General features: G+C 38.8%; 1 protein-coding gene across 1 annotated transcript in view; it reads right to left on the reverse strand.

The window, feature by feature from the left end:
• The window catches only part of NCOR1 (nuclear receptor corepressor 1), a 143134-nt gene that overhangs the window by 104527 nt on the left and 25204 nt on the right, over positions 1–13403 (reverse strand). The window contains exons 3-5 of the mRNA XM_059048394.2: positions 11317–11450; positions 7482–7674; positions 2105–2287 (exon numbers count right to left, since the gene is read on the reverse strand). Coding sequence (XP_058904377.1) covers positions 2105–2287; positions 7482–7674; positions 11317–11450 — 510 coding nt within the window. The remainder of the gene's footprint in view (positions 1–2104; positions 2288–7481; positions 7675–11316; positions 11451–13403) is intronic.

A 13403-nucleotide genomic window follows, 5' to 3' on the forward strand; every position in this document is an offset into this window, starting at 1 on the left:
CAGGGAGAGAGGAAAAGGAGAGACGGATACAAGAGAGAGTCCCAACTGAGTCTCACTAGCAATCCAGACGAAGTCTTCTATTTTAATCTCAATCCCTGTTCCTGACTTTCCAGCCACCCACACCCCTCTCCAGGATAGAAGCAACCTCACTCTTGATTTCCTACAGCACTTTCGTTTGACTGCTGTGATTCAGTGAATCTTGTACTTTGCCTTCTATTACTTATTCATTTGATTTACCTCTTTGACCATGTTTTAATCACTTTTGTATCTCCCTAGATGCTCAATAAATATTTGAATGAACCAAATAGAGGAAATAACGGTTTTGTACATCAACGAATACTATCAGGAAAGTAAAGAGACAACCCACAGAATAAGAGAAAATATTTGCAAATCATACATCTGAGTATGCAGAATATATGAAGAACTCTTACAACTCAACAATAAAAAGACAACCCAGGGCTTCCCCGGTGGCGCAGTGGCTGAGAGTCCGCCTGCCGATGCAGGGGACACGGGTTCGTGCCCCGGTCTGGGAAGATCCCACGTGGCGGGAGAGGCCACAACAGTGAGGGGCCTGCGTACCGCAAAAAAAAAAAAAAAAAGACAACCCAGCTAAAAAAGAAATGGGCAAAGGATCTAAATGAACATTTCTCTAAAGAAAATATGCAAATGGCCAACACGTACATAAAGAGTGTTCATCATTGGTTACTAAGAAAATGAAAATCAAAACCACAATGAGATACCACTTCACATTTACTAGGATAGCTATTTTTTAAAAACCAACAACAAATGTTGACAAGGAAGTAGAGAAGGTGAAACCCTCCCTGATACACTGCTGGTGGGAACTTAAAATGACACAGCCACTTTGGAAAACAGTTTGGCAGTTCCTCAAAACTTTAAACAGAGATTTGTCATGTGACCCTGCCAATTCTACTTCTAGTATATATCCAAGAGAACCAAAAAAACAAGTCCACACAAAAACTAGTGTGTCCTAGCAGCACTATTTCATAACACCCCAAAGTGAACACAACCTAAATGCTATCAACTAATGAACGGACAAACAAAACACAGTATATCCATGCAATGGGAATTTTGTGCTGATACAAGATACAGCATGGATGACTTTTGAAAACATGCTAAATAAAAGGAGTCAAAATGTCACATATTATGATTCTATATTTATCTGAAATGTCCAGAATAGGCAAATCCATATATAGAGAGAAGAGGTTTATAGTTGCCAGGGGCTGGGGGGAGAGGGAAATAGAGTAGCTGCTAAAAGATATGTGGTTCCTTTCTGAAGTGATAAAAATGTTCTGGAAATATATAATAACAGTTGTACAATTTTATGAATACATAAAAGCCACTGAACTGTACACTTTTAAAGTGTAAAGTGTACACTTTAACTGTACACTTTCTTAATCTTAAAAAAAAACCCCACCCCCCCAAAAAGTGAAATGACGAGCCACAAATTAGGAGACACATGCTACACACATACCTGACAAGAGGCTTCAGGAAACACTAAACATAAGAAAATGACAAAGTAACCATCCACATAAGGCACACAACCCATAAACAAATGAAAACAAGCTCTGTCTCATTCTTCAGAGAAATGCAAATTAAAACTATTTCACATCCACGTGAAGGCAAGAACATACACAAACTGGAATGTGAACACATTGCCAGTGGGAGTATAAATGGTGCTGCCATCTCAGCAGATGTGGTCTCATCCAGCACATGCGAACACGTGCACATGCTCAGGCCACAGAACACCATTCCTGGGCACACGCCCTAGAAAATCTGTCTACACGTGAACCAAAAACATAGCACCATGTGTGGAATAGTAAGAAACTAGAAACAACACATCCAGTAAGAGCCAACACAGAATAGACAAATAAGTTTTGCTATCTGGAATTATAAAAACCAGACAATACCACAAGAAAATGAATGGATGAAACTAAGGAACCTAACAGCAAAAATAAGCAAGTCACAGAACATACAAGGCATGGTTTCCTTTACTTAAAGTTAAAAACATGGAAAGTTCAACATTCTCTTGGTTAGGGAGACAAACATACATTCTGAGAATGTATTAAGCAGTAAAATCACTTACTTGTTTCTTTTTCAGTTTAAGGATCTGCTGTTCTACTTTTGCAATTTCTCGATCTACACGATCCATACTCTGTATTAACTCTTCCTTTGAAAGTTTTGAAGGTGAAGCATTTTGATCATCTCCACATGGTTGCCCAGAGATTGGAGAGGAAGGAGCTTCATGTTTGACTCCAAATGCTGGATCCTTTAAGGAAGAAAATCAAGAACAAATGGTTTCTCACCAACAGCCAATGTCAGCTTCAAGATCCTCTTAACTGAAAAAAGTGAATTTTAAAGCTTAGCAGAGCAATGTGTGCTCTCTGTAGATGGCAGTCCTACGGTAGCAATTTTCTCCCTCCCTCCCTTTCTCTCTCTCTCACACACACAAACCCACACCACTGAGGTTTACAGGTTAGACATATCATTCACAAGTTTGAAGATCCTAAAAGCTATCCAGAATGCGGTGGCTAAGTGGCTAACCAGCCTTTAATACAATGATACTGAGACTTCTCATTTCTGCAGAAATAATAACACAATCACGGCAAAGGAAGATACCAATTCCTCAGCCGTTTCCTTGTAATGGCACTCCGAAAGGCCTGAACATGCATACCCTGTGTGCCCACCCAACGTAACAGCTATGATATGGCTGTGGTCCTATCAAAAAGTTTTCAGACTTTCCAAGGGCCAACAGTGAGGTACAGAAGTCCGAGAAACGATCTAGAACTTTTGTTGCTACAATCACCCAGGCCTACCTTCATAAAGGGCAACTAAGCCTGCCCACCCTATAGCACACATAACATCTCTTCAGCCAAATATATCATCCCACTCCAGCTCCAAACCAGCAGGGGACTACAGCAGATTGAAGGCCCCTCCACCCAAAACCTATCACCCCATCAACACACACATGCACGCGTGCACACACAACATACAGCCTACTAATCTCCAGTCTAAAGTGAAGATATAAGCAACACTGTAAAGCAGATAAATTTTAGGTTAAGGTACTAGTTTTCTTTAGGGTATAAGACGCCTAGAATGAGCATAGTTCCTAGGACTTAGAGCCCTCTCTGTATTAAATAAGATTAATTAACTGTGAGAAATCAGTAGTTCTAACCAAGAATGCACTTAATTATACCTGGAAAGTTGTTCCAAAACACCTTGGAACAGAGATTTCAACTAAAACATAACATGTATACTCCTGAAAAGTCTGACATTCTGTAATAGAATAGTTAAATACAAGACTTCTGGGGAAAACAGGATTATGGTTATTACTTAAACTTTGCAAGCAGAGCATTAGCAAAAACAACAGCGATCCTGATAGAAGTAATAATATTGTTAAAGCTCAAATATCATTTGCATTTAGACTACAGTCAATTCTTTGGTAGCCATAAACCCTATAGTTTATGCTTCCTTTGTTAATCCTTGAGGTCATTTGCTTCCAGCAGAAAATAGTATGTTTTCATCAAAATAAAAATCAGATTCGGAGTATAAAGATTTTTATCAACCCTTAAAAACAAAAAAGTAGGGCTTCCCTGGTGGTGCAGTGGTTGAGAGTCCACCTGCTGATGCAGGGGACACGGGTTCGTGCCCCGGTCCGGGAGGATCCTACATTCCGCACAGCGGCTGGGCCCGTGAGCCATGGCCACTGGGCCTGCACATCCAGAGCCTGTGCTCCACAACAGGAGAGACCACAGCAGTGAGAGGCCCACGTACCGCAAAAAAAAAAAAAAAAAGTACAGGAGAAAATGTCTTCGCAGTTTCTTTTCAATATTCCAATCTTCATTAGTTAGCTTAACATTGAAAAGCAGAGCAGTTCTTGAATTAACTAAGCCAGCTACTACTACCTGCGCTAAATGAAAACTAAATGCAAACTTTTCAAATCTTTTTTTTGTGTGTGTGTGTGTGGTACGCAGGCCTCTCACTGCCGTGGCCTCTCCCGTTGCAGAGCACAGGCTTTGGATGCGCAGGCTCAGCGGCCACGGCTCACGGGCCCAGCAGCTCCACGGCACGTGGGATCCTCCCGGACCGGGGCACGAACCCGCGTCCCCTGCATCGGCAGGCGGACTCTCAACCACTGCGCCACCAGGGAAGCCCTCAAATCTTTTTAAGGTCTTCGTCTATCTCAAAGGCTATTTCTTATTTACGAGACAGCTTGACCCTGAGAGCCTGAAAACATTCATGGGCCGGGAACAATCACTCACGACTCTTTGGGACTTCCGTGTTATATTCGTATCATTCTCTTACATGTGCATACGAGCTAATTTGTGTTACATAACATGTATAACAGCAAAACAGATTACATTTCGATTCAGCAGATTTTGAAAATGCTCCTCAGGTGATCTGATGCATGCCCTAAGAACTACTATTACAAATCAGTGCTTTCCACTGCCTTCTTCTCTAGCTAAATATTTAACAAAAAACAAATTCCTTGAGTGCCTATTATATGACAGGCACTAGGTAGAGTGGTGAACAAAACAGGCATGATGCTCGCCTTCAAGGAATTTATAATTTTTTTCTTCTTTTTTTAAAACATTTATTTATTTGGTTGTGCCGGGTCTTAATTGCGGCATGTGGGATCTAGTTCCCTGACCAGGGATGGAACCCAGGCCCCCTGCATTGGGAGTGCAGAGTCCTATCCATTGCACCACCAGGGAAGTCCCAAGGAGTTTACAATTTTGTATTGGAACATTCTGATAGTAATTTGAGAGAAGACGTTAAGATTCCTACCTCACATCTTATATCACAATGAAAGCCAAATAATAGCCAACATTTATATGAGATTTATTAGCAAATTACAAGAAGCCTCAAACAAACAAAAAAAGGCATTCACATTATCTTGAGCTCAGGAAAGCCAACAGTAAAAGACATTTAAAAAAAAAGATTGATGAATCAAAATAAAAAACAATTTTCTCTTCATCAAAATTGAAATAAAAATTTAAAAGGCAAATGGAAAAAATCATTTGCAAAACGTGAACTCTAACAACTCAATATAAAATAAAAAACAAACCAACAGAAAAATGGTCAATAGATATGAAAAAGCAATTCATAAAACAGGAAAAATAAACAAATGAAAAAATGTTAAATTTTACTAACAAGCAAATAAATTCAAGTTAAAAATTTATCAAACAATGACGTTTTTAAAAACAGTAAATATGTGGTATCCGTCAGGGCACACAAGACCTGGGAGCCCTTATACCGTGCTATCAGCGACAAGAACTGGTTCTCCTCCTCTGCAGGGCAATCTGGATACACCCATGAAAACCTTAAAATATGCCAACTCTGCTCTCTAATTACTTACACTAACAGGAATTTACCTTAAGGAAATAAGTAAGACCATATACCAAAAAAATCAACCTAGGGATTTCCCTGGTGGTCCAGCAATTAGGACTCCGCACTTTCACTGCCCAGGGTGAGGGGTCGATCCCTGGTCAGGGAACTGAGATCCCGCAAGCCGCACAGCGCAGCCAAAAAAAAAAAAACCAAACACAAAAATCAACCTAAAGAAAATATGTCATTGTTCTAATGAGCAAACAGGTAACCTACATGTGTGGCAATTAAATAAATTACTTTATATCCATATATGGAATATGACTAAAAGTAAAATTGTAAACTTAATGACACAAAAAGTATGTATTTAAGCAAAAATAAAGTTATATACAACATACAAAGCGAGCACATTAAAATATGCACAATTAACAACAATTTCTAACAGATGCTAATTCTTTCAAAATCTCTACTTCTAAAAAAAGGAAAGTCATGATTTACAACTTGGGGGGGGAGCAGGACTAGGGGTCAGAGGTCATGGGTTCTCATTCCAACTCAGGAGGCTCGACCTAGGTCACTTAATTTTTCTTAACATCTGTCTTCTCTACTATAAAATGGAAATCAGCTGTACTCTGATCCAAGATAACACATTATTTAAATGGATGAAGTTTTAAGATCTCTTTCTTCCAAAAAAATCTATAGCTATAAATTACCTTTGTGGTCATTTATTCAGCCTTGGAAGAAGACCTTTATTCACTGTATTTCTTTCTTTCTTTCCTTCTTTTTTAAATGTTTCAAACATTTTTTATAAGCCCATAGACTATAATACAGATACCACACATAGTGAAGCAGGTCTCAATATTCCTAGAAGCTTAGTTCATTTCTAGCTTATCACAAAGAGCTTTCCCCACCCAACTTATTATTTTGAAAATTTTCAAATTTACGTAAGAGTTGAAAGACTAGTATAATGGACACTCAATATCTTCATCTAGATTCACTAGTTCTAACATTTTGCTATATTTGCTTTGTCTCTATACACATGCACACACCTACCTTTTTATGCCCCAGTTGATCTATTTGAAAAGAAATTGCAAACATATTCACTATCTTTTAAATCATTTCTCGCTGCATAAAAACTCAAAGAAAATATGTACTTATTTATCTGATATCAGGGTGGACAGAGCCATTAGCCATAAAGGCAAATAAACTTTATGGGAAAGATATTTGATAACAAAAAGGCAGGGGTAAGAGATATGAACATATGATAGTAAAGAGGTTAACACTTTATTGTTAAAAGTGTTTTAAAGAATTAGTTTATTCTTTCTAAAACAAATATTTATTCAGTACCTACTAAGTGCCAGGTACTTCCTAATCTAAAGATTTAATGACAAGCAAAATAGACAGTTAAATATGATAAACTCAGCAACAAAATTAGGGCATAATACAGGAAGATGCATTTCACAAAAGAAAGGCAAATAACAATAAACATAAGAGAAAAAGAGGTTTGATCTTAATAGAACCTTCTCATAAATCCACAATACACGTTGTTTGAAATGTCACGAGAAACAGCTACATATTAAAAGTATAACAGTTACCTCTAAGACAGAGAATTATAGATAACTTTTTTCCTCTGTATTTGCAAGAACATATTTTTTACACAAATTAGAAAAAGAAACTTTCTTTACAAAAATTATAAGCACAATTAAACCTTACCTAAAACGTGTCTTCTCCTATGCAGTAAGTTAATAAACTGCAACTGAATGTAAAGGTATTATTTAAAATTTAATTTAAATTTAACAAAACTGTGGTAGTCTCGAGTCTGACCACATTTTACAGCCCAACAAGCCAGTATAAAATGCTTGAGATTCAACAGCAACTGAATGTCATTCAACAGCAATTTTTCTTTACAGTAGTCCTCAGATTGTTTTCATTTACCAAACAGTTATAAGTACTGACTTTAAAAGTCTGGAGTATTAAGTCTGTGGTTTTTGGTTGTGTTTAACAAAATTTTTACTTTCCCATAGCACTAACCTTTAGAGACTGGCGTAACTGGGCTTTCTTTTAGGCGCTGTGCCCGAACATGGCTCAACAAACATTTCAGACCGACAACTCCACAGGGTAAGAGAACCAATATTTACCTTCTTAGCATCTGCAGAAGACCTCACCCCTTCTGGCAGCGTGTGCACTAACGGTAAGACCGCAGCGCTCACCCGCTGGAAATGGGAATCAGAAACCTGCTCCAGACGTGGTCGCTTGGATTCCAGTGAATCATGGTCCACCGGGGAAGGGCCGGGGTGAAACTGCTCATACCCAGTTCTCCTTTCTTGAGGCCTAATACATACAAAGAAAAGAATCGCTTGAAAATGTTTAAGTGATGTACAACTTTTTGCTAACATCCCTGGTTGAACTTTGAAATAAAAGAAAAGTTATGCTCACTTTCAAGTGAATTCCCTCACCCCAGGAGAATACATACCTCACTATAAAGTACTATTAAACTTAAATCCCCACAAGAAAAGTTTCTTCAGGGGAGGTGGGAGTAGAGGTGATAGAAAGTAGTGAAAGATGTAACAGAAGATTTCAACTTGCAGAAAGTCTGAAGTTGCAAAAAAATATCCATAAAGTATTTTTAAACCTATGCCGTAATAACTGAATATAATCTAGACTAGAAGAGTCACCATTTTCAACCAGTAATAAAAGCAAGCAGAAAAAAAAAAAATAACAAATTTCCCAGCAACTGCCACATGGAAAGATAAATGACTTGAGTTGAGAGGTATTATTAAGACTTGTTTTTAAGTCTCTTGAGTGGGAATGCAACAGTACTGTGAATACATAATTCTGACCCCTAAAAGATGTATTTTGTCTAGTTTCCCCAAGTACATAAGTATCTTGAAGGTCAGGAATCTGTTTTTAATTTCTCTACATGGTATACTGTATAGAATACTATGTATGGGTGTTTGTTAATTTGACTTTTCATTTTCTACCGAAGTATTTACAGAAGCGACATCTGACCTATGGCCAAGCTTTAATCGAATGTCTCACAAAACAAATTTTCATTGAAAAGTTAATCATCGGGTTTGGTTTTTAGGATAGATGATAAAATAAACCCTGGGGTCTATAATTTTATTACACTTCACAAATTTGAAATCTCATTCAAGACGTAAGATCCCATTGTCTCCTTAAAATTCACAATGATGTCACAAAAAATACTGGAGTAGGAAGCTTCAGGAGTAAGACAAGGATGCCTGTTTTTGCCACTTCTTTTCAATATAGTATTGGGAGTTCTTATCAGAGTATTAGGCAAGAAAAGAGAGAAAAGGCATCCAAATTGAAAAAGAAGTATTTCTATTCGCAGATGACACGATCTCATACGTAGAAAACTCAAAAGAATCCACAGGGCTTCCCTGGTGGCACAATGGTTGGGAGTCCGCCTGCCGATGCAGGGGACACAGGTTCGTGCCCCGGTCCGGGAAGATCCCACATGCCGCGGAGCGGCTGGGCCCGTGAGCCATGGCTGCTGAGCCTGCACGTCCGGAGCCTGTGCTCCGTGGCAGGAGAGGCCACAACAGTGAGAGGCCTGAGTACCGCAAAAAAAAAAAAAAAAAAAGAACCATATTCATCGAGATGTCTCATATGGACTTTCCACTTGAATGGGTTTATGGCTACTGTAGTCCTTTTACCACGGCTTCCATTTTTGCTTGACTGGATTCCATCATGTAGAAATTCTTCAAGAAGCTTTAGACGCTCAGTGCTTTCATGTCTAAAAATGTCTGCTTGTTGCTTTTAAACGTGTGTGATACAATATTCTTGGATCTCAATTTCTTTTTCTCAGAACTCTGTAGCTATTGCTCTACTATTAATATCTTCTGTCAGATTCTTTTCCCCCTATCAAGGACTTGTGTTTTGCTTCCTGGATTCCTGATTCTTTTACTTAGCCTTAAACTTTAATGATAACCAGGATCTGTCTCGGTATTGACCATACTGTGCAAATTTTTCTTGGAGCAAGGTATGTTCTATCAACCTACTGAGTTCTTCCTTCACTTTAAAGGGAAAAAAAGTGGTTTTCTTTTTTTTAAGTTATGAATATTATTTCCTTTCCTTTACCAGGTTCTCCACCTCAGAAACACATGTTCTTATGACATGTTGGATGATTTTAATTTGCCCTCCATATTTATCTACTTCTTTCTAGTTGCTTTAATCTCTGTCCTTTTCTTCTGCATCCACTCTGATCATTTCTAGACCTTTCTTCCAAGACAAAGGTCTGACTTTCAACCACATCTATTTCATTCCTTGTTCCTTCTCACTTTATATATTGAATTTAAAATGGTGCTCTTGGGGGCACAGGAATGTCCAATCTTTCATTTTATCTGATATGGTTGCCTTATTTTGCTTTTGAATACTTCATTATTAATTTTAAGTTCTACAGTGCACAGCACTCACGGGGCATGTTCTTTGTTTTTGATCTTCTTTACACACACGGGTCTTTGTTTTTGGAACACTGTATTGCTTTAATCTTCCTTTCCAGGAATATGTTTTCCCTGTTCATGGCATCCCTTACCCTCCTGCTCAGGCATACTATGAGCAACCCTACCCAGACTTCCTTTTTGCTGTGGAATGGTGTGTGGGCGTTTTCCTTGCTCATCCCCACTTTGCCTGGAATGTGTTTGTCTACAGATGGAGGACTGGATATGGCTTTCTAAATACTTTTCTGGAAGTATACAGCCTGAGGAAACAGAAAAGTAGGGCAAATAAGGGGAAAACTGGGATGGGGCTGTGATAGCCTTTGCTAAGGACCCTGGCCCGCTCCACCAGCCGCACATGTAAAGCAGTCCTGAGGGCTCTGGCTCAGCACTTTGGGAAGTGGCACACTGTTAACTATCCTTCCTGCAGGACAGCATAAGGGGGATTCCTAAGCCAACCATTCACACATCGTTACCGGCACTCATGTCTTCCCAAATTCGGGAGCAATCATGAGAAATCCTACGACTATACTAACCTTCTTTCTTTCTTCAACACTGCTTCTTTGAGAGTAAAAGTAGGAACTAGGAGGCCAAGTTGTGCAATATTCTTCTCATTCCTTCCTTGAATGCCACTTTTCCAAGTTTATGGCAGTGGCTGTATCCTTTCCTTCTTTATGCAGGGTGCATTTTTAGCCCTTTTTTAAAAAAACCATCTTCGTATATTTGCTAGATAGTAGAGGAGAGTGATCTGAATTCTCTCCACAACCTTGACCAAGAAATGCATTTTACAATGATTTTACACATGGCCTAATAATTTCAAACCTTTTATCATCTTAAAACCTAAACAGTAATCATATTTTTAAAATAGTAAATCAGGTTCTTTACAAAACTGCTAAAACAAAACTTCAAAATCCTTTAGATTAAGAGTGAGAATGGAGTAAAAGACCGCAGAAACGGTAAGGACCTTGGAGAAAATGAGTACCTGCCATGGACGGGGCCAACATTACTTGACCAAATACTTACCCTTTGCAGACAATGCCATTATTATCTTCATTTTTACAGGTAGAAAACTAAGGTCTGAGAAGTGTCAATCACTGACCGGCAACCCTGTCTGCAAAGGAGAATGACCTGGGCCCAATCCCAGAGACTCATTTAATTATTCTGGGATGGGACCTGGGAATCAAGCTTTTAAACCTCTCCAGGTGGTCCTAATATGCAGCCTGAATTGAGAACACCTGTTTACACAATGCTACAAAGTCCACAACAGCTGACCAGGATTCAAACCTGGATCAACCTGACTGCCCACTACACAGCATTAACTCCGAACTCTGGAAACAAGTTTTTAAGAGTTTGTTAACTATTATGACAACTACTCCAAGAGGTCAATATAAAAGAGCTCAAAATATAAACTGTAATGACAGCTTGGTTAATAAGATTACAAATATAACAAAATTAAAGTAATAAAATAAATGACACAAGTTCAGTCCTGGATGGAAACATAAAGAAAGCCTGTTACCTGTCAGAACCTGGGTGAAACTCTGAAAGCAGGGAAGGTCGTCTGCGAAGCTGCTGCTGCTGCTGTTGCTGCAAGAGCTGTGAGGCCTGACTGACTTCGAGATGAGAAGAACGATAATCAGGGACTGCAAACTCCTAGTGGTAAAATAATCATAAACTAATTATTAACCAAGAAGTGAAAAGCATCATGAAACCAAACCAAGGACAAATGAACAAAGGCAGTTATGGTCCACTAAGTATGGAAAGAAGCAGCAATGATTTCAATCCTTCACTGATTTAACTCTTTCCCATAACCTAAAACAATCAACATTAACTATGTATCATTCAAAAGAATTCAAAATGAGATTTCCTGTTCAACCTATATATTTTTTTTTATTTTAAAAAATTTAGTTATTTATTTATGGGGGCATTGGGTCTTCATTGCTGCTCACAGGCTTTCTCTATTTGTGGCGAGTTGGGGCTACTCTTGGTTGCGGTGCAGGGGCTTCTCACTGTGGTGGCTTCTCTTGTTGCAGAGCACAAAAAGTATGTCAAAACTCAAAAAATAAAGAACTGACATCCAAAGAAATAGAGACAAGATTAAGTGAAAGTGAAAAAGGACACAAAAGTATTAAAAATATCCTCAAAAAGAACCAAATAGCAATTAAAGAAATTAAAAAGTTGAACACTGAAACTAAACAATAGTAGAACAGACAGGTGAAGGGCAAATGCAAGCCAAGACAGGACTGAGGAATTCTCTCATAACACAGTAGAGCACAAAGATACAGAAATTACAGAAGTTAGAAATGGCAGCTACAGTAAAAGGTTCCAACATTCAATATCCACAGGTGAGAGGCAATATTCTAAGAAGAGAATAGCATTTCTCAGAAGTTAAAAAAGACTTAGACCTCAGATTTAAAAGGGCCTAAGAGAGAAGTTGAGATTTTAAAAATTAATCCACACTGGACGTATCAAAATCTTAGAAAACAAAAGATGAAGAGAAAACTCTACTACTAGTCATAAGAAATAAAAAATTGGTTTCCTACAAAGTAAGAAGGATCATAATAAAAGCAGACTTCTCATCAGCAACACTGAACAGAACGAAACACAAATACATATTCCAAGTTCAGAGGAAAACAAATTTGAACCTACAAATTCAGTAACCAAATCATCGCTCAAGTTTTAAGACTACAAACTTTTCAGAATTCAGGAACTCAGAAAATTCACCAGTGACAGAGTCTCTGAAAGAATTCCTAAAGGATGCACCCAGCAAGACAAATGAAGAGTAAGAAGCAAAATAAAAGAAACAATAGTGCACTTCTTCCAGCTATGAGCAAGTAACACTGTCCAAACTACATTCCCACAGTAAACAGCAAAAAAAAACTGGACAAAGTGTAGGAATTCCTTTCAGACATTGGACAACAGGCTGCACAGGACCTGACCTCTGAGAAAAATGACACAAATGGGGAAGTCCTAGCATAATCCAGGCTTTCTACCTGGAGGTGATTTCCAAACTGCATCCAAACAGTGCCCCAGAATCTTATTCATTGAAGAAGCAACCATACTAGTTTGGGAAAGCCAGACAGAATTTCTGGAGACTTCCAGAGAGGAGGGAGTTACACAGAGAAATATTTCCTGAAATATGAATTTGTGTTCCCTTAAGTGTTTGGCTGAATTCCAATCTGTAATACATAGGGAGAGCATAGCCCAGTCTTTAAAGGCTGAACTAAGAACAACTTCTGAAGAAAGAACTGTTAGAAAGAATGATAAAACAAACAATTCCCAGAGCTCACAGAGGGCCAGACCTCATTCAAATTTCCTCCAGCCATTGATAAGAAATCTCACTGGATACACGAGATATTCAGTAGATAGCCCAGAGAGGCAAGGTCAGAAGTGGAGGATAAATTAGACCCAGAATAAAGACTATTCTAAACTTGCCTTAAGACTGTTTAAAAATAAAGCTCAAGGGCTTCACAGGTGGCACAGTAGTTGAGAGTCCACCTGCCGATGCAGGGGACATGGGTTCGTGCCCTGGTCTGGGAAGATCCCACATGCCGCGGAGCACCTGGGCCCGTGAGCCATGGTTGCTGAGCCTGCGCGTCCGGAGCC

The sequence above is a fragment of the Kogia breviceps genome, chromosome 19, assembly GCF_026419965.1.
Source record: "Kogia breviceps isolate mKogBre1 chromosome 19, mKogBre1 haplotype 1, whole genome shotgun sequence".
Classification (NCBI taxonomy): domain Eukaryota; kingdom Metazoa; phylum Chordata; class Mammalia; order Artiodactyla; family Physeteridae; genus Kogia; species Kogia breviceps.